Source organism: Lissotriton helveticus, chromosome 8 (genome assembly GCF_964261635.1).
Source record: "Lissotriton helveticus chromosome 8, aLisHel1.1, whole genome shotgun sequence".
Lineage (NCBI taxonomy): Eukaryota > Metazoa > Chordata > Amphibia > Caudata > Salamandridae > Lissotriton > Lissotriton helveticus.
The window spans coordinates 1,439,321,897-1,439,344,694 of record NC_136069.1 but is presented as its reverse complement, the minus strand read 5'-3'; the positions used below and the strand labels follow the sequence as shown (position 1 = coordinate 1,439,344,694).

The following is a 22,798-nucleotide window of genomic DNA, read 5'->3' as shown; positions in this document are numbered from 1 at the left end:
GGAAGGGGCGGCACAGAGGGCAAGGGGCGCAGAGGACGCCTGAAAACGGAAAAAGATACCGAAAATTACAAAATACAATGCAAACCCAGAAATACAGTAAATACAAAATGACAGGATTACAGAATTACAGTAAGAGCGAAAAAAAGCTCACCAGGGGCGAACTCCCGGCAGTGGCAGCAGTGGGGCACAGTCGCGGATACCCAGGAGGAGCCGTGCGGCGTGGGGAGCGACCTGAGGTCCTGTCATTGCCACTCATGGAGGCTGAGAGGAGACTGGCATTCGCACATGTCCAGGAGGTGGTTGCAGCTTTTTTACCTACATCACACATATCTGACACTCCAAAGGCTGTCGCGATTTAATGCTGCTCGACAATTGGCTTGACCCCGGTGGGGTGTGGAACCTGTGGTGTTTGGGATATTGGGTGGAAGTATTGAGCTTGCTGCATGAGGTCGCGAGCAAACATGTTGAGGCGTCAGTCAGCACTATCTCTTGGGCGTACTCCCGATCCCTAAATCTGGGGCTCCGGACATAGATTTGCTCTCTTGGGACTCATGCTAGCTAAGCTTTGCATCACCATACACTGGGCACACCCCGTGCCACCCTGTGTGGACAAATAGAGGGCTGACCTGAGTGAGCGGGGAGTAGCTGAGGAACGCTGTTTGTGACTAGTTTGGACCGATGAAAAAGCAGAATTCAACTTAGAGGCCTGGGGAGATATGTTGGAGTGCCTCCTGTCATTTCTCAGTAATATAGATAATTATGAACAGCACACAGTGCTACTTTACATCCTGTCTAGATGTACACTTTACAAATACTTTTAACTACATATATAAATACTAAGACACTATCTTTTTCACCTCACTCTCTCAGCACAATGCGAGTTGTTGGATAAATGAACAGGGCTGGCTGAATTTCAACCTTTTACTTGGGGCTGGTTAACAGCTAGAAAATAATAAAATAAATAAAAGTGCAGCGGAATCAAAACTACTCAGATAAATGGAGGGAGAGCTGTTTCCACGGTATGAGAGTCTACAAAGGTTGTTAGTTTGTTATTCACTTAGCTTGAATGTATCTAACTTGTTGGGAAAGCTCTTCTGTTGCAGAAAGAATAGTATGGTTGACTTCTGATCAATCACATTGTGCAAGATTCCCAGGTATATGCGTGAATAGCTGCTTCAGTCTAAGCTTTTTCTTTGCGCAGATGATTACCCCAACTCTCCATAGGGATAGTCAAATACCAACATATGGTATTTTCAGCGCTTCAGGTGGCAGAAGTTCTGTATAAAGCACTGTATAAAATACAAGAAATTATAATTACCTCACTCCATATCATCAGGACACCCTGTCTCCCGTCCTGAGGTTGCATCCATTGCACGTTTTAGACTGCCTCACCTGTTAACAGGTATCTGTAAGTAAAGGCCAGTGATAGAGAGGGGTATTTGAACCACAGACACTTAGTAAAATCATCAAACAGAATCCCCCGCTGGTCGTATGGACCTTTGGTTGTCAACGCGAAGCATTGAGAAGGAGCCAACATCAGGAGTACATTTCAAATAGAGTGTAAACAAAGGGCTTCACAATGACTACAGAGGGGATGGTAGTTCAACCATAAAGGTTGATTTTTCAGATTATCAGTCAATTTTAAATCAGCAAATTAGACAATGGTTCACAAAGTATGCTAATACAGCCATAGTATTTAGGTGCTCAATTATTTGAAATGTAAGTATTATAAAGTACAGAACAGTAACAAACAATCGGTAAATAATGCAACATATCAAAACAATGTGTTCCATAAAGAAACTCATGTGGTCTAAATTAAAATAAGAGAAAGTAGGGGACTTCTATAGAGGAATGGAAGAAGGTGTCAGCATTCTGTGAACCTCAGAAGTGGGTTCACAGGAAACAAAAGAGTATCTAGCATATTGGTTTCCTCTGGGAGTGGGGGCAACAGGAAAGGTCTGCTCTCTTCTAAGTCATGGTAGGACCTGAACTTAACTAACTATGGAACAAGGTTCCAGAACAACCATATCTTGCCAAATCCAATCCCGTGGCGGGACTTTCCAAGAACTGGTAAATTACCCAAATTCCCACTCTCACACAATCAGGTACACATCTGCATATTCCTGGCACCCCGGGTATAGGAGACTCCTTTCACAGCCACCCTTTCTTGTCAGTTGCCATCTTTCTCTTCCCATGCCTCACTATAAGTCTAATACATAACAATAGACTTTCTCTAGTTAACAAGGAGCCCGATTACACACCTACAGAAGAAAGTTCTCTGGCAAACTTAAAATGTGAAGCACTCAGCTAAGGCCAGGGTCAGGCTACGTTAAGCTGGGAATAAAAATGGAAGCACATTGCAGTGTTATTAATCCTTAGCAATGAAATAGTTATTATTAAAGTGTTAGTACATTCAGTAAATGTAGGTACGTATGACATGGAGTGAAACGGCCTCCACAGTTGTAATATCTAACCTTTATGAGAGCTCTAGAGTTTTCCAGGCCCATGCGAGAGAAGTTTATCCAGTGTAGCTTGTGCCTGTACATTCTGGAACTGGAGTTTTTTAATGACAGTATCAGATCTACAAATCTTAGAATGTAAATAAAAAAAAACACTGCTCATGCATACACATCCTAAACCCGCGAGCTCTGCCTTTATATCCCGCGCGTTTTATCTTTAATAAGTTGTAGGTTTCTTGTGCATCAATAGGTGAGCTAAAAATGCAATGAATATATGAAAAACAACAGGCAATAACACTTGAATGTGTAGTATGGGGATTCCATTCAAACATACAATGTACACAAACCATCTCTGAGACGATTTCTGTCTTTCCCGGCTCTCAAGCCGACAACAATCTGCCTGCCGGGATTTGTAGGCCTTGCGGTGAATTGAAAACTATAACTCCAAGCTCCAGGCAAACGCAACACCCATTGGGCTCACTGGGCTTCAGCCCCTCCCCCCCCCCCCCCCCCCCCTCCCTTCATGTCTGTCAGCCCAGGCTGAGACAGCTTTGTGGGCTGGTGACCCTCTAATTGCAGCCGCACCTCAGTACTTCACAGGTCTTTAAAAGACCATTTACTTGTTAATGAGGCTTGTGTTGTATTTTCACCACTTCTTCTGGAAGAATTACACCCCACCCCCCAAATCTTGTTGCCCGCCTGGCTCCAGGGGTGTAATGTGCTGTATAAATATCGGAGGCAGGGCTGGAGGTGGTACCAAAATATGGGAACTCAGTTAATTATGAGTGCCAAACCATCAACGCTGGCGAGAGGATGTGGTCTCACGGCTAGATTGCCGACTTTGGAGCTGGAAAACCAAAGTTCGAGCTTCGGGGTCGACTGTGATCCTGGGCAAATCACTTAATCTCCCTGTGCCTGCCAACAAATGTAATGCGTTTTATGTAACGTAACTGATGCTCATGTAAAGCGCTCCAATAACTTCGGGTCGAGTTCGCGCTATATACATTTGTACCAACAAAAAAAAACGCTACAATGAAAGAAAAGCATGAAGATTTATGAAATACTTGAGGTTTATTTGCTACAAGATGTAAGTATGGTAGTTATTTATCACTGTTTTAAATTCCATGTACTTTGGAACACATGCATTTGATATGAAAAAGCAATCAAGATGCAACCAGTCCGGGAAAATAAGGCCGCCCAATAAATAAATAAATAAATAAATAAATAAAATGAGCTTGGCTAAAACCAGGAGTAAAGGGGTATCTGCCTCTTTAAGACTCCCAGTGCCACCCAGGAGGTTGAAATTTGAGAAGCAGGCACCGGGACCAGCAGCTGGAAAGCAGAGGGAAGGAGCCGGCCGGGACTGTGGCCTGCTCCCAGACAAAGGCACAGGCGCTTTTATGTCTGAAGAGTTTAGAAAACATTAGTTGGCGCTTTGGTGGCCGCGTGGGGGACAGCTGCGACGCATGCACAGTTTCAGGGATGAACTGAGACGACCGATGCTGTGGAAGTTGGCGATGGGTCCCTTGCTGCCACGAGCCATCCTTTGACAAGAGTTTAGCATCGGAAGTCGCTCCAGCTGTCCGTCTCGCGCACGTGTGCGGCTAGACGCTCCCTCACCTCGCTGGCAAAACCGGCTCCAGCGGGGGTGAACGGGACGTGCCCCCCACCTTGAATGGACACACCGAAACCAAACAGCCAAGGAGACTTCCTTCCAGCGCTCTTGCTGCTGTTCGTCCTCACAGGTTAGTGATGGGAAACGTATTTTTGTTGCTAGAGTAGAGAACTCTTCAGTGAAAGCCCGTGGCAGAGTTGGGGGGTAGGGGAGAGTTGATGCTGTGGGGGGTGATGGGCGGGGGGGTGGGGTGGATGGACACTATTCTCAGAAGCCTACCAAAATTCCGAGCCACATGTGCTGCTCGTGTCAGTTAACTCAGAAAGAAATATTTTTGGGCAACCTCATGTAAAGCGCTCTGATACCTACGATTCTAGCCAGCGCTATATAAAACTCAAGTAAATAAATAAAATAAATAAACCAGAGGTCATCTGTGACATTAAGCTGCTTCTGTTTCTAACATTGGCTCATCAGAAATATGACGAGATGAATAATATATTGTCTTAGCACGGTGCAACTTGCTATGGTGCAATACATCCAAGAGTGCCTCCGTTCTATCTGATATTTTATTGCCCCCCACCCCCAGATAAGGGCAACCATGAGACACACACGTATGTCTCAGTTGTGAAAGTACGCAACTTTTCCACAGTTTATCCACAGGCATTTTCTTTTTTACTTTGCATTCTTGTTCATGTAGTTCTCTATAAAGTTTAAAAAGTTACGGTTTCAAGTACAAGATCTGAAAGACAAAATCCCAAATGAGAGGAAATACTTGACTTGGTACTTACTCGTGTGAGCTTGACAAATTACTTCCTTGAAAATAATTATTTAATAACCCTGAATCGTTTTTCTCAAAATATGTGTTTTAAGAGGTGCTCTTTATCGAGCAAGGCTTTTGGGAGTGTTTTGTAAGTCCAGGGCAGTGATGTGAGGTTTCAGGAATGTTGTAATTATCCAGATGTTTGTGAGTAGGGCTTTAGATAGTTTTTGCACCGCTGAGCTGGTAAACATGCGTGGTTCAGAGAATTCAAGCGGCACCACAAGCAGCAAACCTAGAACAGACATAACAGTGAAATTCCCATAGGAGTTAGTGACTGGTGTTTGTAACGAATCTGCCTCTTTTTTCCGCAGCCCGTTACCCCGCATGTTGTTACAATGTAGTTGATACAGCGACCGCGTTGTAACAGCGCATACCATTACCCTGCAAGTCGTAATAGCAACATGCAGAGGGGGGCGCTGGATGTTGGAATAGTATAATTTACTATTCCAACTCCAGTCTGTGCGGACAGTAGGGAAGGTGTTAGATTTTAAATCCAACACCTTCTCCCCCCTCCGCAAGTCATTGTTACGACTTGCGGGGCAATGGTATGCGTTGTTGCAACGCAGTTGTTGTAACGACCGCGTTGTAACAACATGCATGCTGACGGTTTCGTGGTCAGGGTTGTTTACCGTTTGGAATATGCCTCTTTTTTTCGCAGCCCGTTACCCAGCATGTTGTTACAACGCGGCGGTCGTTACAACGACTGTGTTGTAACAACGCATACCATTACCCCCAAGTCGTAACAGCAACTTGCGGAGGAGGCGCTGGATGTTGGAATAGTATAATTTACCATTCCAACTATGGTAGAACATTCAGAAGTGCAAAAACAAAGAAGATGCATTGATTTAATTACATATAGCAGAATTTAACACAGGTCGGAAAATACAGATATAGGAGAAAGAGTTAAAGGAACAGAAAAGGTTACAAGGTTTCTTAATTTCATCAGGTACACTTTATTCTTGTCAAAAAATGAAGGGATCCACCCTCATGGGAAAGTATTAAAGTGCTTCTCTAGACTACGAAAATGGCTACCCACTACTTGACAACCCAACACACAATGGAAGACCTACAGTGGACCATTATCAAACAAATGAACAGAGCTCATGGTCTTCTCGGGAAGGAACAGCGGTGGGTGCTCCATTTGGGGGACACACATTACAGGTTTAAACGACGACATCCCTTGGGGACAATTTAGCTGATTTGTATCTCCCCGTGACTTTTGTCACTATGTCTACCATAAACACAATTACATTTACCATTAGTAAATACTTGCCCAGACCTGGTTTACTTTATTTTTAAAATCATTATTATTTTTTCATTATCCGGCTGGTCCACATTTTACGCTACGATAGTTTAAAGAGTTAGGAATAGGTAGTGTCCTTTTAGTTAGCGCACTAGTCTTTTCGCTCCTAGGGCTATACAACAGGCACCCTTGAGCAACAGGAAGTAAGGAACAGGCACCCTTGAGCAACAGGAAGTAAGGAACAAACACCCTCGAGCAATAGGAAATGATGAACAAACACATTCAGCCGGAGATGCCATTCTAGGTCACCGTCTTGGATTTTTTGACGGTCTAGTGTTTGTACCAATTAGTGCAGTATTTGGCTGCAAAACTAACAATTATGCTCAGTTTTTAAGGACACTGCCTCAATGCTCCATTGAGCCGCGGCGAGGCAGTGTGCTGGTCAGGAGGTAACCTTGATATTGTAAGTATGGCACAGCCGATTTGCAACAGTGAAACACTGCTCAATTAGGAAGGATCTCAAAACCAACAGTTTTTCTTTTTCAATTTCTTTTAACAGTGTGTGACTATAGGTACCCCTTCCCTCCCATTTTGAAGGCTCTAGGGGCATTATCAGGGCGATATAAGAGTACGTGAACAGCCTAGACTTTGGAGGCTTCTTATTCTGTCACTAAACAGTTTTTTGAAGGAGAGATATATTTAAAAGATACTCTCAGTTATACTTATCATATGGATACGCACACCACGTGTTCCTTGGATATAGAGTGTGTGTATGTTTTTGTATTGTCCCATCTCGCCGGCATAACACAGCACTGATTACCAATTATAATGGATAAAATAAGAAAAATATATCACTTTTCTTTACAGGTCAACACCACATATGGTGTAGTTTGGATGTGTTATGTTATTTTAACTCTGGTTATTCTTCCAGAACCCATTTAGCAATATACCTACTGGGGTATAGTATACTGTGCATGTTAATTTTATGTGCACCACTTAGTAAGGATTATATGTAAATACACAGTTGTTTTGATTTGAGTGTAGAAGGGATCTCTTCTAGGTCCTGATGAGAAGCCAGGGGAGGGCTTTGAAACATGTTGACACAGGAGACACTGCTCATTAAAGCATAGTATCTCAATCTCATTCCCCACTTTTAACTATACCAGCTCAAAGGAACAGTAAAATATTTTTTTTTCCACTGAGCCAGGTATTTTTTTATGTTTCACCATTCACTCACTTCTGACCCTTCCACTCATGCTCCTACACCACACATAGTATTGTATTTCATAACCAGTGCTCCCACGTAGTTGTATGTCATAGCACACCACGTCCCGCAGCGGGAAGACCCCGATGATGAAGCATGCCACCAAGGGTCCTTTTGGTGTGTGAGGGGTATTTAAACAAAGATGTGTGCTTTCCTCCATTGTAGGAGACACACGTACCTGGAGGAACACTTCTATACTTCCCATAAGGGTGGATCCCTCTGTTTTTTGACAATATAACTTGAGGAGGACATATCCACCTCTCCTGCTCTTTTGAGAATTACCTCTTCACTCCCTTCTAGTGTTACTTTGACAGTTTATTCTTGGCCAGGTATGCCTTTACAAACCAGTGTAATCCTGAAAGTTCAGTCCATTGTGGGTCAATTGAGGCGAGTCAGGATTCCAACTCCCATAATGCACTAGGCTGTAAAATGAAAGACCAGGACTGGCACATGGTAGCTTTGATTACTTGGAGCCATATGGTATCCCTAAAGAAAGTGGCTATGCAAGCTTAGATTAGGAGTTTTCTTCACTGTGGACCTAGTGATTAACTTTCTTTGCAAAGTGAATCCGCTCTTGAACCTCTGAGAATCCTTTTGCTCACTTCTCATTCAATTGTAGGAAGAGAAGCCTTCGGTGATGCATGTCCGATAGGAACAGACTTATGTAGGCTGCTCCACATATCACATGGACTGTGAACTTTGGAGCACCTTTTACCCATCCTCTCAGCCCCACCAACACATTCATTAGCAGAATCCAAATGACTCAGCAACAAAGTAAGAAACTATTCTCCAAGGATGACCCCTTCCCTTATAGTCAAACTAAACCCACCTAGAACATTCTGGAACGCAAGAAGATCTCAAGGTGGTAAAAAGTCCCACTGTGGAAGCGGTGTTATTTAAAATCTGCGAATCACACACTTTGCTGTAGTCATCTAATGCTGTCTTCAGTATAGTCAACGGTGAGTCCTGTGTTCTTCGTTTAATCTACCCTTTAAAAGTTGCCCTCTGAGGCAAAGACTTTGTCAAGTCTTATCTATATCCACCGTCGAATATTATGAAATTGCTGCAAAGAGCCTATTAATCCAAAAGTCACTCCTGCCTATGTTAATTGTCTACTCACACACACACACACAGACAGAGCCACACACACAGACAGACAGAGCCACACACATACACACACACACACACACACAGAGCCCCCCCACACACATAGAGCCCCACACACACACACAGAGCCCCACACCACAGAGCCCCACACACAGAGCCCAACACACACAGAGCCCAAAACACACAGAGCCCAACACACACACAGAGCCCAACACACACACAGAGCCCAACACACAACAGAGCCCAACACACACAGAGCCCAACACACACAGAGACCAACACACACACAGAGCCCAACACACACACACAGAGCCCAACACACACACACAGAGCCCAACACACACACAGAGCCCAACACACACACAGAGCCCAACACACACACAGAGCCCAATACACACACAGAGCCCCACACAAACACACACAGAGCCCCACACACACAGAGTCCAACACACACACAGAGCCCAACACACACACAGAGCCCAACACACACACACAGAGCCCAACACACACACACACAGCCACACACACACACACAGAGCCACACACACACACACACACACACACACACACACACACACAGACATCCCTCAGTCTAGGTCAGCCACACGCCCATCTCTGCCCAGTAACGCCCCAGGGAACAGAGGCAAGAAAAAACGATCACAAGCAGGGAACAGAGGCAAGAAAAAAAGCTGACAAGCAGGGAACAGAGGCAAGAAACCGGGAACAGAGGCAAGAAAATCGCGCACAAGCAGGGAACAGAGGAAAGAAAATCGAGCACAAGCAGGGAACAGAGGCAAAAAAAATCGCGCACAAGCAGGGAACGGAGGCAAGAAAAGCGAGCACAAGCAAGGTTTGTTGACTGTCAGACACTGCTTTTCATGCTCCAACCCTCGTCACTTCAGCCCCTTTCCTCCTCTATACCTTTGACCCCCAATTTAGGAGTTCCGGCAGTAAGTTATTTCCAATTCCAGCACGGACGATAATTATTAATGCACATGTAAATTAATTATTCTAAAGGGCAATATGGAATTGTCTCATAGCTTCAACTCCAGTGGTATCACAAACTGATAAGGACATGTTGTGACCGGTACTGATTGCACTCTGGGTTCTACCCTTGAGCCTTCGCAGGTTTAAATCCTAACAACGGAAGCGATGGCTCGGATATTACATACAAACACTTGGTATCATTCACGTTATTGGAATAGTTAATACACGATCAAAGACAGGGCCACCTACCGTCACGATGGTGAGAAAACATCATCTCATTTAGGTAAGTACAATCACATACGTGAAAGTACTTGCATCTCAAACCTCCCGACTCAAGCAGGAAGCACGCGAAAATGGGCCTTACCTTCCGTCTCCAAGCAACAGAAGATTTCAAACATCCGATTGACTCCAAACAACTTCGATACGGTAAAACAAGGGAAGGTAATCATAAAGATGGTTTCAAACAGATTGACAGGCTAAGGGGAGGCACAAGGAAGGTCTTTGAGACTTTACTTTCCAGCAAGCCGTCCGATTGGTTAGACAAAACGACCCGCCCAGAAAAAGACGGCCCACCCATCCACATAGAAACCACCACTACTGCTACACACCGGAAAGGCCTCCCCGCTGCCCTGGAAGAGACAGTCCCTGTTGCTGCATAAGAAAAGGCCTTCCTGTGCCCGCGGAAAGTATTGTACAACTGGTCGGGGCCGGCTCTGCAGACCACGCTTTCAGTCGTGTGTCTGTCAGTGCCTGCACCTGCCTGTGACGAAGGAGCTGTGCGGACAACTCCGCCTGCTGGATAAATACTAGAGCAGACTCGTCCCTTGATTGAGTCTTTGGAACGCGAGCGGGCTTATTGTCCGGTTGCACCGAGCGGGTAAATGTTGAGGAGTGGGCCTTAAATTAGGCTGCTAACATACACGTCAATGGACGTAAACTACTTATAAACTCCTAGCCCCTATACCGTACTCAAGGCTCAAGACCTAACACAAGCCAGGGAAAATGTAAACATGAGGGCTGCAACTAGGTTCAGTGAAATCTGAACTCCCGCGGCTCATGAACACCACCATCTTCCTCCGAGGTCATGTAGAAATGCCTCGGAGAAACGCCCCGTCATTTTCGGATTCGGCGGCGTGTTTTTCTTTCTCTCCTGTTCCCATTGGCTGGAATGTAAAATTCCAGCCAATGGGAAGAGGAGAGAAAGAACCTAAAAAATACACCACCCGAATCCCAAAAAGACGGGGCTTAAATGGACAGACACCCCTCTCCTCCAATTGCTGGCCTCCGTTTAGGAAGCCAGCCAATGGAGAAGAGGGGCGGGTTCAAGCCCCACACTAAGAAACATAAGATCTCGCCGGCGAGACTGCACAAGCGCAGCCTACGCAGGCCGAGACCTAAAAAAGGATACATCAGCGGTTTTGCCTTCTTTCGTTCATGACCATACATTATCTGTATCCCTCTCCTTTTTAGGTCTCACATGAGACTGCGCTTGCATGGGAGACATTTTCTGAGTTTATGGGGAGGTCGTAGAGCTTGCTTACTATTGGTTGGCTTTATCGTCAATCTCATTTCCCCTGCTTCTCATTGTCAGCATGTGCCAGCTTGACTTCTTTACTTATTATCCCTCCCCAAGTACTGCTACCTTGTCCAGTGAATGTCTTCCACTGTTCGCATTTTTGGACCTAGGCTACCATCTAGGTCCCCCCTGCTACCGCGCATGTGCTATCGCTTTGCGAGGGATATGGTTTATTATAAGGGACTTGGAGCCTGCCAATTGCTACCGATCTTTTGCTTAATTTTCACTCTTATTTGGTGCCTTCTAATTGGAAGGGCTCGCTGATACTACTTTTTGTTCTTCCGTTCGGAGGATGGGCCAAATATCAAATTATTTAGTTTGATTAGTGTCCTTCTACTGTATGCCACTGCCCCCTATGATCTAGGTTTTATTCTCTTTATTCTTCACCTCCCAGTCCCCCATACTTCTTCCCTAGATCAGATGCTTACATAGATCGTAAAGGGAGATAATTGGTAGCATATTGTATTCTAATATAGATGCATTTATATTGCACTTTCTAGCCTTGCTGAGGCTTTGAAGTGCTATAGGGAAATTCAGTGGCAACTCGAGTAAACTACCATACCACACAATGCCACTCCACATATTATTTTTTAATTTTCAGGGACAGAGTCTGAGTCCACATGTCCTGACATTGTGACTGGAACATTTCTCATCATGTTGCTGCCAGCCAATCAAAGCATGACCTCCCGCAGAACTCAGACAATCAGATAGCTCTATTATTTAAAGTTGCATGTACGTTGGACTACCACAAGAGTCTTGCGACCCCAACTGTCCAGATATACACATGGTAAAGCTTAATTTCTCAAAAACTACTGAACAGAATAACACCTAATCACAAAAAGCACGCTTTCTGGTTAAAGATCTAGCTTTCTAACAAATTTGGTGTAATTAAGTTGGGCTGAAGTGCTATTCAAAAACCCCCATGGAAATTGCATTTTGGGACCCCCATTTTTTCTCAGCCCCACTTAACCGATCATCCCAAAACATTCAAGGAAAGAGCTGAAGTTTATGAACTTTTTATTTGCAAAGTTTTGTTAACTTTTGCACCGTTTGACAAATCTTATTAGCAAAACATAAAACATTCTTCCTATGGCCAGTTGGTCCTAATTTTAACTGCATTGCAGCGACCACACACACACACACACACACACACACACATATACCGTGCATGCATATTTAGATATGGCAAATTAAGCATGCCGAGGTTTTGGGATGAGGTTGTTGTTAAACATGTGTCCATGTACTTATACCTCTATTTATAAGCACATACATTAATACAGGGGAGGGGAAAAACATTGTACATGTAAATATTGCTGTTTCTATGTACTAAAACGTTGTGCTATGTGTATATATGTTTACATCCATATCACTACATATTTAGATGTCTAGGTATTTCTCTATGCATGTTCCAGTTATTTGTTAAAAAGAAATTCAGTTCTCTGTAATCTTTTGTCCCCTCCTTCCTCTCTCTGACTCTTCCCAATCCTTTCTGACTACTATGAACTACCAAACATCCTTTTCAAAAGTCCAAGTCCTTTGTTTAATCCAATTCATGCAACATGTGCATATGTCCACTACTCAAAATAAAAACTCACCACTTCCCTGTTCAATTATGTATCCACTTTAGGATCCTCACCTCTGGTCATGATTAAAACTGAGCCTCCTTGATCTCACGGGAAATGGATTTGTGCAATGGGTTACACTTACGTATCCAACATTATATGCCAAGACCATGGAATGCCAGTATCTCTCCCCAGTTCTGTCTCGTTTCTATTGGTTATCCAGTTCACAAAGTTTTATGGTTAGGACAGGTCATTATACAGAAAGTTTTAACCAATAAATGAGCAGGTCTGTGTAGAATACCACTGTTAGAATCACGGCTAGTAAAGGTACAGCATTGTAAAAGTCACCAATGGAGCAAAGTGTTTTGGAGTCTGAGCAAGCCAAGCCTTGAACTCCCTTCCCTGTAATCTATTCTATGTATATGTCTTCCAATTGAAACACCCTGAATAGCCCTTCTCTTTATCATGTCATTCAGTGCCAAGAAGCTTCTGCTTATTAGGAGCACTTTAAATAAAAGAAATAAATACCTTTATCAACAAACCTTAAAAAGAAAAGTGCATTATTTCTTGATTCTAAACCTAATTCAAGACAGACTGAGGCTTCTTTGGAGATTGCAGTGCATTGTACACAGCCAAAAACGTGATGGATGTCTTGTCTACCTTATTACAAGTGCACTATAGCGAGTGACAATTTGAATACAGCGCACAGGACATCTGCCTCGTCTTGTCAGGGTGTCCTGCCCATCAATCTCTAAATAAGGTATTGTCTTATTGGCCATGTGGCATACTTTCCTCCTATAGTGCATTAGACTTCACATTGTTTTTTTTTTTGGGGGGGGGGGGGCAGCACTTGCCCTGCTGACACAAAACTTTCATTTCTTGTGTGCACATTGGTCCATAAAACAAAAACGTTGCACGATGTCAGGGATTAAGGTTGTTGAATTATTCCCTGCAAGTATCACAACAGGTGTATGTTAAGATTTGAAGAAATTAATGAAGCAAATATTAAACCCAAGTCAAGAGCTCCTTGTGCTATATTATCCTTTCTGAATTTCTGCCATGGACACAGAGCATTTTTTGGTGGACAACCTGTAACCATTTTCTACCATAGCTGACTGATCATCAGACTGCACCATTAGTCAACTCCATCATTACTAAAGATGCAATGTCAGCAGACAGGAAAAGGGCATTAGTGAGAGGCCTCAAAGAGATGGGGTGCTGATCCAGGTTGGTCTAGTGAAAGATGTGTTAAAGTTTCTGAAGACATGTTGTCTCTAGACCACCTTCAACCACACACAGTCTGGTCTCTTTGCTGGTCACGGGCCTCTTGCGGTTCCATCCGGCCTGTGGAATAATTCCACCATCAGACCTATGAAAAAAGTCATGTGTTGCCCATGCTATTTAAAATCTGCTGCCTTGAAAATTATCGATCGCTATGTGTTGCTGTCATTAAATCAATGGGGTGTCGCCCACAAAATCAAAGGACCTGGGTATAATGAGAAAAAACAATGGTCCTAGACTATTGATTAGATGGACATTATCAAGATAACATTTTGAATGAAAAGATGCGATTAAATCTGCATATTTAGAATCAAGCTATATGGGAGAAAAGTTTTTTTGAAATGGCTATTATAGTATATGTGTTGCATACAAGAAATTTAAACGATACCCAAAAGGCAACAGATGTAATCTCAAGATTGGATGTAAAGTAAACACCATACCCACATTTCAAATTTTTATACTATCAAAAAACAATTACATTTATTTACAAAATCAAAAAAGGGCAATTCTACTAATACACGGCGCAAAGACTATAAGAGTTATAGTCAAGGTGAAAGGAAAGGGGTGCTCAAGTGAAGAGAAGGAGTAAAGGTGGCTTCATTGGTGGCTGATCCAGACATCAAGTGTGATCACGGCCAAGTCCCTCCCTTTGCCCACGTCCTGAAGAAGACCCGCAGCAGAGGAAACAAAAATCCCGAGAGCATCAGGGTCGAAACGTCGACGCTTTTTACCTAAAGTGCCTGTACCCCAGTTTGTCCCATCCCCCCCCTTTCCCTTGAACAATTTGGACAGGCTTGTCCAACTAGCGGAAGCATTGCCGCTTTGTTGTTTTCTTGTAAATATTGAAATTGTACTTTATAATTGTTCCTTTACTCCTTCTCTTCACTTGAGCACCCCTTTCCTTTCACCTTGACTATAACTCTTATAGTCTTTGCGCCGTGTATTAGTAGAATTGCCCTTTTTTGATTTTGTAAATAAATGTAATTGTTTTTTGATAATATAAAAATTTGAAATGTGGGTATGGTGTTTACTTTACATCCAATCTTGAGATTACATCTGTTGCCTTTTGGGTATCGTTTAAATTTCTTGTATGCAACACATATACTATAATAGCCATTTCAAAAAAACTTTTCTCCCATATAGCTTGATTCTAAATATGCAGATTTAATCGCATCTTTTCATTCAAAATGTTATCTTGATAATGTCAATCTAATCAATAGTCTAGGACCATTGTTTTTTCTCATATCAGCTATGTGTTGCTGGCCAATTTCCTGATCTGGTGTTTAACCGGTTGCTTCTTCACTACGAGGAAGACTCATATAAAATGCGGTCTTTAATTCCATTCCGAGAGGGTTCTTCCACAAAATGACTAGTATGTCACCCCTTTTAATCGGATGCATACTTGGTGCATAAGATGTAGAGGTATGACGTAAGAAGAGAACTGCCCGTTTTCTGTAAATGCACATTTATATGCTTCTCCAATGATAAGCTTATTAGACTTTGCCTATAAAATCTAAATAAAAAAACTGGTTAAATACCTGTTTTCTGTTGGCTTAATTCAAACAGACGCACTGCTCTCCTAAAAGAGATGTACCGAGGGGCCTTCCTCTGTGCAGTGCTCTTAAAATTCTCGTAAACTTCAAAGATCAAGGCATAAAACAGAAACAAAGTAGGGAAAGACATCCTCGGCTACCACCTCCCAATCATCGGACCCGTCCAACATTTTGTGTCCAGCGCCTCCCCCCCTCCTTACACAGGCTGCAAACAAGCATTGGCAATAGTGCTAGGCCTCCTCCGCCTGGGACATTTTCTACATACAGCTCTTCTTGTCCTTAAACACAGAAAGGTCCAATTAACCACACTTTATAATCTGCTATTGGGCGAGAATAGGATGTTGGTCCGAGGGAGGCGGGACATCGGCATCCATCTGCCCCACCCCCTTCCTGCCACTCGCTCAAATTAATGGACGGGTCACCTCAAATTAATGGACTGGTCACCTCAAATTAACGGACTGGTCAGCACAGTGGTGCAACGAAACGTGAGGGATCCCCCCTGCAAATTACCCTGAGGCGGCCCCTCACGCTTAGGATCCAGTCAGGATCTCCCAGTCAAGATCTCCACCGTCAGTACAATGCCGAACGGGGCCCCTGGAGCTCAGCCTCCCCCCCCCCCCCCTCCTCCCAGCAGGGACCATTGTTACGCCACTGGCTCTGCAGGAGATGAAATGCCACGAGCAAGGGGGGAGAGTGCATTGCTGAGGTATTTACTGTCAGAAGTTGTTTTCACTTGGTAATTACAGCAATTCACAACTTCCCACGTGCAAATCAAGGGCTGCACAGTGCATTGACACCATGCAGATAGGAATGCCTTAAGTATTTAGTTTAATTACGGGGTAAGACTGTTTATTTTCTACATAGCACTGTTTCTTGTCACTGGGCGGTTAATGAGATTTCTTTCCATGTATAATTATGAGTGCTTGTGAAGCAGGGCAGGCCTCCCAAGGCGCCCTCGGGGTCCAAGGAGTAGATGCAGGAGGCGGATGCAGGGCATTCTCTCAAGGCACATACATTTCAAGAGGCATACAGCACTGGAACACAACCTTTTAAAGATTACCACAATAAACAGGATCTTGTAGCTAAATCAAACACTTAAAATGGTTAGTCTAATTGATGATGTAATGCTGATTGCTGTGCAACACTGGTGTGCAGAGTATTGTCTGCAGAAAGGCGGATGTTGTGTTATCACTCCACAGACCACACTTGTGTCCTCCTCTTCTCCAGTTCTCGAGGCTGTGTCTCCTGAGCGACTGGAAGAGAGGGCATGGTCAGTCCAAAACTGAATTACCCAAGTGGGGCATGGATTAAACCATATCTACTAAAAGGAGGTAAACAAGAAATGAAACCATGCACTGGTTCATCGTTTAGATTATTTCATTAGCACTTAGAAGCCTGCAGGGCCGGTTTTAGCGCTGGTTGCGCCCGGTGCAACATCCATTTTTGGCACCCCCACATCCCATGACCGCCTTCTCGGATTCTCTGACTTCCACCTGGAAAAAGTGGCCCTCATCTCTCCAATCATAATATTGCTAAACATAGTTTCCCCCCCCTGAGGACACTGCCCCCTCCACAGGCCAGCGCCCGGTGCGGCCACACCAGTCGCACTGTCATAAAGCTGGCCTTGTTAGGAGATCTTCTGATGAACTTGAAGAGGTGAAAGCAAGTTTACCTTCCTACATATAATGCACAGCATATTTTGCAAATCAGCAGACAGGCTCAAAATACTGGGCTCAAAAGTCAACCAGCATTTGCAATGTAATGGGTCTCGCCTTTGGGACCTTATATGTATTTAGCTATGCAGCACATTAGCCTGGGTACTGAAACATCTACTGTTCATTAACATGGAGGAAAAGTAAGCACCAAACTGCGTGACACTCCAGGTATTGGAACACAGGGAGAGAAATATAGCCTTTCAGCGGGAAATTGTCCAAAGCTCTGTATTTAATATAAAATCAGAGCCTTCAGTGGTCATATCACTGAAAACAAAAGATTTGAAAAAAATCTTATTGTTTACAGGTGCTCGTGGAAGACCATTTCTATGGACTAGAATCTAGAGAATGCTAAAGTGATTCTGGAATTTTACTGACCTCTGCTGGGCGCTTTCTAACAAAGTTGAATTGAGGTAGTTGCCTGAAAAATAAAAAAAATAAAGTCCCTCAGCAGAAAGCAATTCTGGTATTTTACTGACCTCTGCTGATTGTTTTCTATCAAGACAGTTAAATACAGGCAGTTGAACAGAAAAAAAATCCCTAAGCGGAAGCAGACAAGTCCTAGGGCTGATCTCCAGAGTCCACAGAGTACATACACATATAAGTATATACTAAAGTATATACAAGATGTCTCGAATGCGCGACCTAAAAGCAAATCTAGATTTAGTTGTCTTTGGTATGTTCCTAAATAAGAATCAGACTTAGGGTATAGTCACTAGCATCAGGACATCAATGGTGCAAGGTAGGTGGTAAGGGGGCTATGGGGTGGCGTGCCTGTGATGCCCCCCCCCCCATAGTCCGATTCATGACGATGATCCTGCAAAGAGAAAGATTAATTTTGGCTGCATACTTACCTTGAGCGTTTGCTCCACTTAAACTCATGACACCATGGGTGAGGAGAAAAATGCATACCTGGGCCAGATTTATTAAGGAAGTCCCCCTGGTCTGGCTCGTTATTTCTGGCGCCAAGTTTTATGAGTAAGGTAGATGAGGTAGGCTGCACAAGCTGGTCGAAGGTGACAGCTGCCATTGGAATCGTCTTCCTGATTTGTAAATACCTTTCAGTGCAGGCAGGTTAGGCAGGCAGTGTGGGCTGATTTCTAAGGATCCATATGGTGTTTGCCACTGGCACTGCCCGTACCCGTGCTGGTTCGCTTGTTAACTCAGTGCACCATTGCTGGTATGGTTAGGTCAACACTTGGTCGACCCTAGACCGTGTTAAAAGATGTAGTTTATGCCTGTAGGCAGGAGGCTGTCGCAAGAAGACGCCTTTCCTATGAGCTCCAGATGTTCCCACATGCTCCTAATCTGCATATAGTTCAGGCCTCAAGGATTCATCCTTCTCTCATGATGGACACATGGGGGCCATCCTGTGCACTGCCCCTCCCATGCAGTTTGACAAGTCAGGTCTATGTGCGCAAACAGTTCTCAGGATGTGGCTGTAGTTGAGGGTGGGTGCCCTTATGGGATAGATGCCTGCCCAGTGGTTCCAGTGCCTGGAGTCACAGGCTCACTGGATGCAGACGTATGGTGAACCAGGTGCCATCCCTCATCGTTCGTTTGTGGGGCATGTTCTTGTAGAAGTACCTACATGGTAGTCTTCCTTGTTCCGAAGGCAGCATTTGTGACGGCTAAAGAAGGACTAGCCTTAGGACCTAATGATGAACGGTTGCATCCGTCTGTTGGCCTGGCGGCACCCTGCCACATGTTCTGCTTCCTCTTTACATTCTTTGGCTTGCATGCTCTCAGTCAAGCAACTCCTAGTCCTTTCTTCAGTTTAAGATAGTGGCAATAATCTCAGTGAGTGTCATACTGCACCTTGTGGAGTCTTAGGGCAAATATAAGATGATTCCAATGGAGGCACAGGTCCGATAACCCGTGCCACAGTGGTACCCACCTCAATCCTGGCCTGCCAGACCTGGGGAATCCACTGATGCAGGTCTGGAGGGCCAATATGGGGTCCAAAGGACAGGCCATTACTTTTCAGCCACACACCCCGCTGGAAAAGGATCATTCTTTATCTACCACTTGGAGCTCTTTAAATGAGACGTCAGCACTGTGTACCTATGTACAATCAAGTACAGGCTAAGTAAACCTTTAGCACTGATTAGAAGGGGAAGCTGATAACACGATTTCAGAGTGGCTGATAGAAAACTAATTTGGGGGGGGGGGGGGGGGATTTTCTGTAATCAAGCTTGTAGTACCCTTAAAAAACTGAACGAAAATGAGGTGTAGAAAGCACATTTGAGCTTATGAATTAGAAAAATGTCTGACGGTTCTGTTGCGAGATTTAATGCATCAGACAGTATACAAATCTACGCCTGTTCATCCCAATCTACATCTGTTTATTTTTTTAAAGACTTCCCATAGGTGGTGTAATCCTTAAAAGGGAAGGTGAGCACTAGAGGTTTGCAATGACAGAATGTTAAAGGGCCTGAGAATCATGATCTCAATTTTGGAAAAACTGAGTGTCAGCCCATAGTTGTCCACTGTTTGTTTACCATGATACTGGCGGCTAGAGATCCTAGAGAAGAGACTTGGAAGGGGAGAGACACATAGGAAGGTGCATTATTTACTTCAGTGTGATAAGATTGTTTTCCACCCTGATCAGTCTCATAAGGATCGGCATGAAAGGATACACCATGAGAGCGAAGGGACTGTGAGGCACAGAGAAGATGCTGAAAGGATAGCTGAAATATTGGCCAATTTTCTAGCGTTTCCTATTGGCAATGAAGGATTTACACCAGTGAGCCACTGGCACACTGGAGTATCTTAAAACAAAAATAGTTTTTAAGAGCTATTACGAGGTTATCATCCCAAACAGCAAGAAAGACTCATCCCATAAACATGGATTGGCAAGAAACAAGATTTTGGAAAAGGACGAAAGTTTCCAAGTATTCTGGAGAGTTAGGCTACAATAAGGTGTTTCTGAGAGGAGACTGATGGGTTATACACACAGTGATTAATAAATGACACACAACTCAAAAAGGAGATTGACACCAATTTTTTAAAAGTAAGCTTCTGTCTAGGTTTTTTTAAGATCCAGATCTACGTTCAAAGGTGAGCACGTTTTTCATAAGAAATACTTTTCACTTTAAAGAGTGGACTATTAGTGCAATTTTCAGTTCAGCAATGTTAACTTATGGGAGGAAAACAAGAATGCAGTTTTGGAGATAGGTACAGGACTTACAAATCCAGTCTTTGAGGTTTCAGGTCAACACAAAGCAAGGTTCAAGTTAGCACCAAGACTGCAACACCAGCGGCACAGGGGCGGCTGGGTGCAGAGGTAAAATTCAGAGTCGTTGCCTAATGTTAACCAATGGAGACTGGGGGTGATTGAAGATGCGGTGTTTACAGGAAAATAAAAGCGATATGAGTGGGGCCAATCTCCTGTGGTTTAGGCACGAACTGGAGGGACCACAGGGTAGCATGTACCCTCAGCAGCACAGGGGAGGCTGGGTGCATAGTATCAACCCAGCATTGGACGCCTAGTGCTAACCAGTGGAGGAGATCTTTTTCGGAATGAGGTTGCATGCTCTGGCCAGGAGGCCAGACAAAGAAAACCAACAGCGGCCCAGGTAAGTACTGATGCTTGGGGATGTAGTGACACCATTGGTTGAGCTCCCAAAGGCCATGGGGATTTGAGTGCTGTGGAAAAAACAGCCCCCTTTCGAGACCCCCGATGCTGTTGGGCGTGAAGACACCTTTAATCCAATTGTAATCTATCAAAATAACGAGGCAGGCGCTGGGAATTGGAAGGCAAGAAGTAGGTTTTATTTCTCGAGAAGAGAACCACTTCAACTGCAGACACCGGGATGTCAGAGGGAAGTGTTCTGTCTGCATCTCCGTGGCCCGGACTTTTATACCCATTTCGTACACATTATTATATGTAAAACATCCCTGGAATTCCTGCCCCCAGAACATTCCCACACAAGCCCAATGATGATTGACCCGCACCCAGATGTAACAGATTGATGTTATCGCGCAGCTGGACATTCCGACAGGATCTAAGAATGTGTGGGATCAGTCAGATCTAAAGGTTTGCGCCATTGATTAGCTCAGCCCTTTCGTTGGTAAATACAAGTCCTGCCGGGTGTGGGTAATAAACCAGGCCCACAAGGGTCGATTAGTGCCTGGGGTCGGAGTGAGAGGGCAGGTGCAAGGATTCGCTGCGCAGGGTGGATGAAAGGGTCGAACAAGCTTGAGGGCGGGAAGTGGCACCGGGGCATTGTCGGAAGGATAAGGTTTTATTGACCCCAGTGCATCTGTTCAGGCTTGGTCGCAGCGTTGGGGGATGATTACAAGGCCGGGGTGAAACACGGGTGACCAGTGGTGTATGAAATGGCTGTGGTATCTAAAATGTTTGCTGCTTACGCGCTCGCAGAGGTCTGTGTCGAGCAAGATGGCACCGGCAATGTTCACATTATTGATTTTATTTTCCACAGTGCGGGGTGGCCTATGATGTCGGAAAAAGCTTACCAGAGCAGGTCACAGTTGGGGGGTGGAGGGAGTCCTTGAGTTGAGGCTGGAGGTGTCAGTGTGGTGCCCAGGAGGGGTCAGCTCCCGATGGACTTGGGCTCAAGACCACTGGAGAGCCTGCTTAGGACCAGTGGTCATCCTGGACCCGGGCCGGCGGCGCTGGGTGCAGAGGTGGATTTGGTGGCTGGGTTTCGCAGTTCCGTAGAGCTCAAAATTCCTTGATTGTAGGTTTCTTGTGAACACTAAGCAGAGAAAGTATCTCCTGGAGGTAGAATCACGTGCACTCAAAAACTTTTTCACACACTCAAAATGGCTCTATAGCAGCAATTTCAGAATTCCAACTATCAATCACCAATAAACCCACATTCTGTGGCATAAAAACTAAACCCCAAGCTGAAATGTAGTGCTTGCACAATTTTATTTATAAAAAGGAAGCAAAATATGCCTCAATCCATACGGTATACAACCTTTACAACGAAAGTTTTACAACGAACTACCATAACAACGCAACTTTTACAACGCAAACCATTACAACGCATAGCGCTGGGGGGCGCTCTAGGATAGGGAATACGTTTAATGTACTATCCAACACCTTCCCTACTATCCACGGGGACTGGAGTTGGAATAGTAAATTAAACTATTCACTATCCAGCGGCTAAAAGCATTATGCGTTGTAATGGTATGCGTTGTAAAACTTGCGATGTAAAGGTAGGCGCTGTAAAAGTATGCGTTGTAACGTCATACATCCATCCATACACATATTAAAATCTTTCATGAAACCTTAGAAGGATAAGCATGAAATAATCCATATACTTAAAAAAAATATATATTATTACATTAAAAAACACATTTTCCAGAAAAAGGAGACCATAAAATACAGTTATCGTTTTCTGTTTAACTCAATGAGATCCAAACACAGTACATTAGACACAGGTTTTTTTAAACAAGGTCCGACACCACCGAAACGCTTCGACGCACTCTCCTATAAAGAATCCAGAAAACAAGGGACACTTGGATAAGAATAATATTTTTTACCAAAGGTTCTCTGTGTATAATGTACTGCGTTTGGATCTCATTGAGTATATGGATTATTTCATGCTTATCCTTCTAAGGTTTCATGACACTCCTGGGTTCAGTGAA

The 22,798-nt window shown here is 44.1% G+C and overlaps 1 protein-coding gene across 2 annotated transcripts in view; it reads left to right on the top strand.

Moving 5' to 3' along the window:
• The first annotated feature begins 3,784 nt into the window (after positions 1-3,784).
• The window catches only part of CYYR1 (cysteine and tyrosine rich 1), a 299,653-nt gene continuing 280,639 nt past the window's right edge, over positions 3,785-22,798 (top strand). For both annotated transcript variants that reach the window (XM_078656220.1, XM_078656219.1), the window contains exon 1: positions 3,785-4,204. In XM_078656220.1, coding sequence (XP_078512346.1) covers positions 4,135-4,204 — 70 coding nt within the window. In that variant the 5' untranslated portion in view covers positions 3,785-4,134. The remainder of the gene's footprint in view (positions 4,205-22,798) is intronic.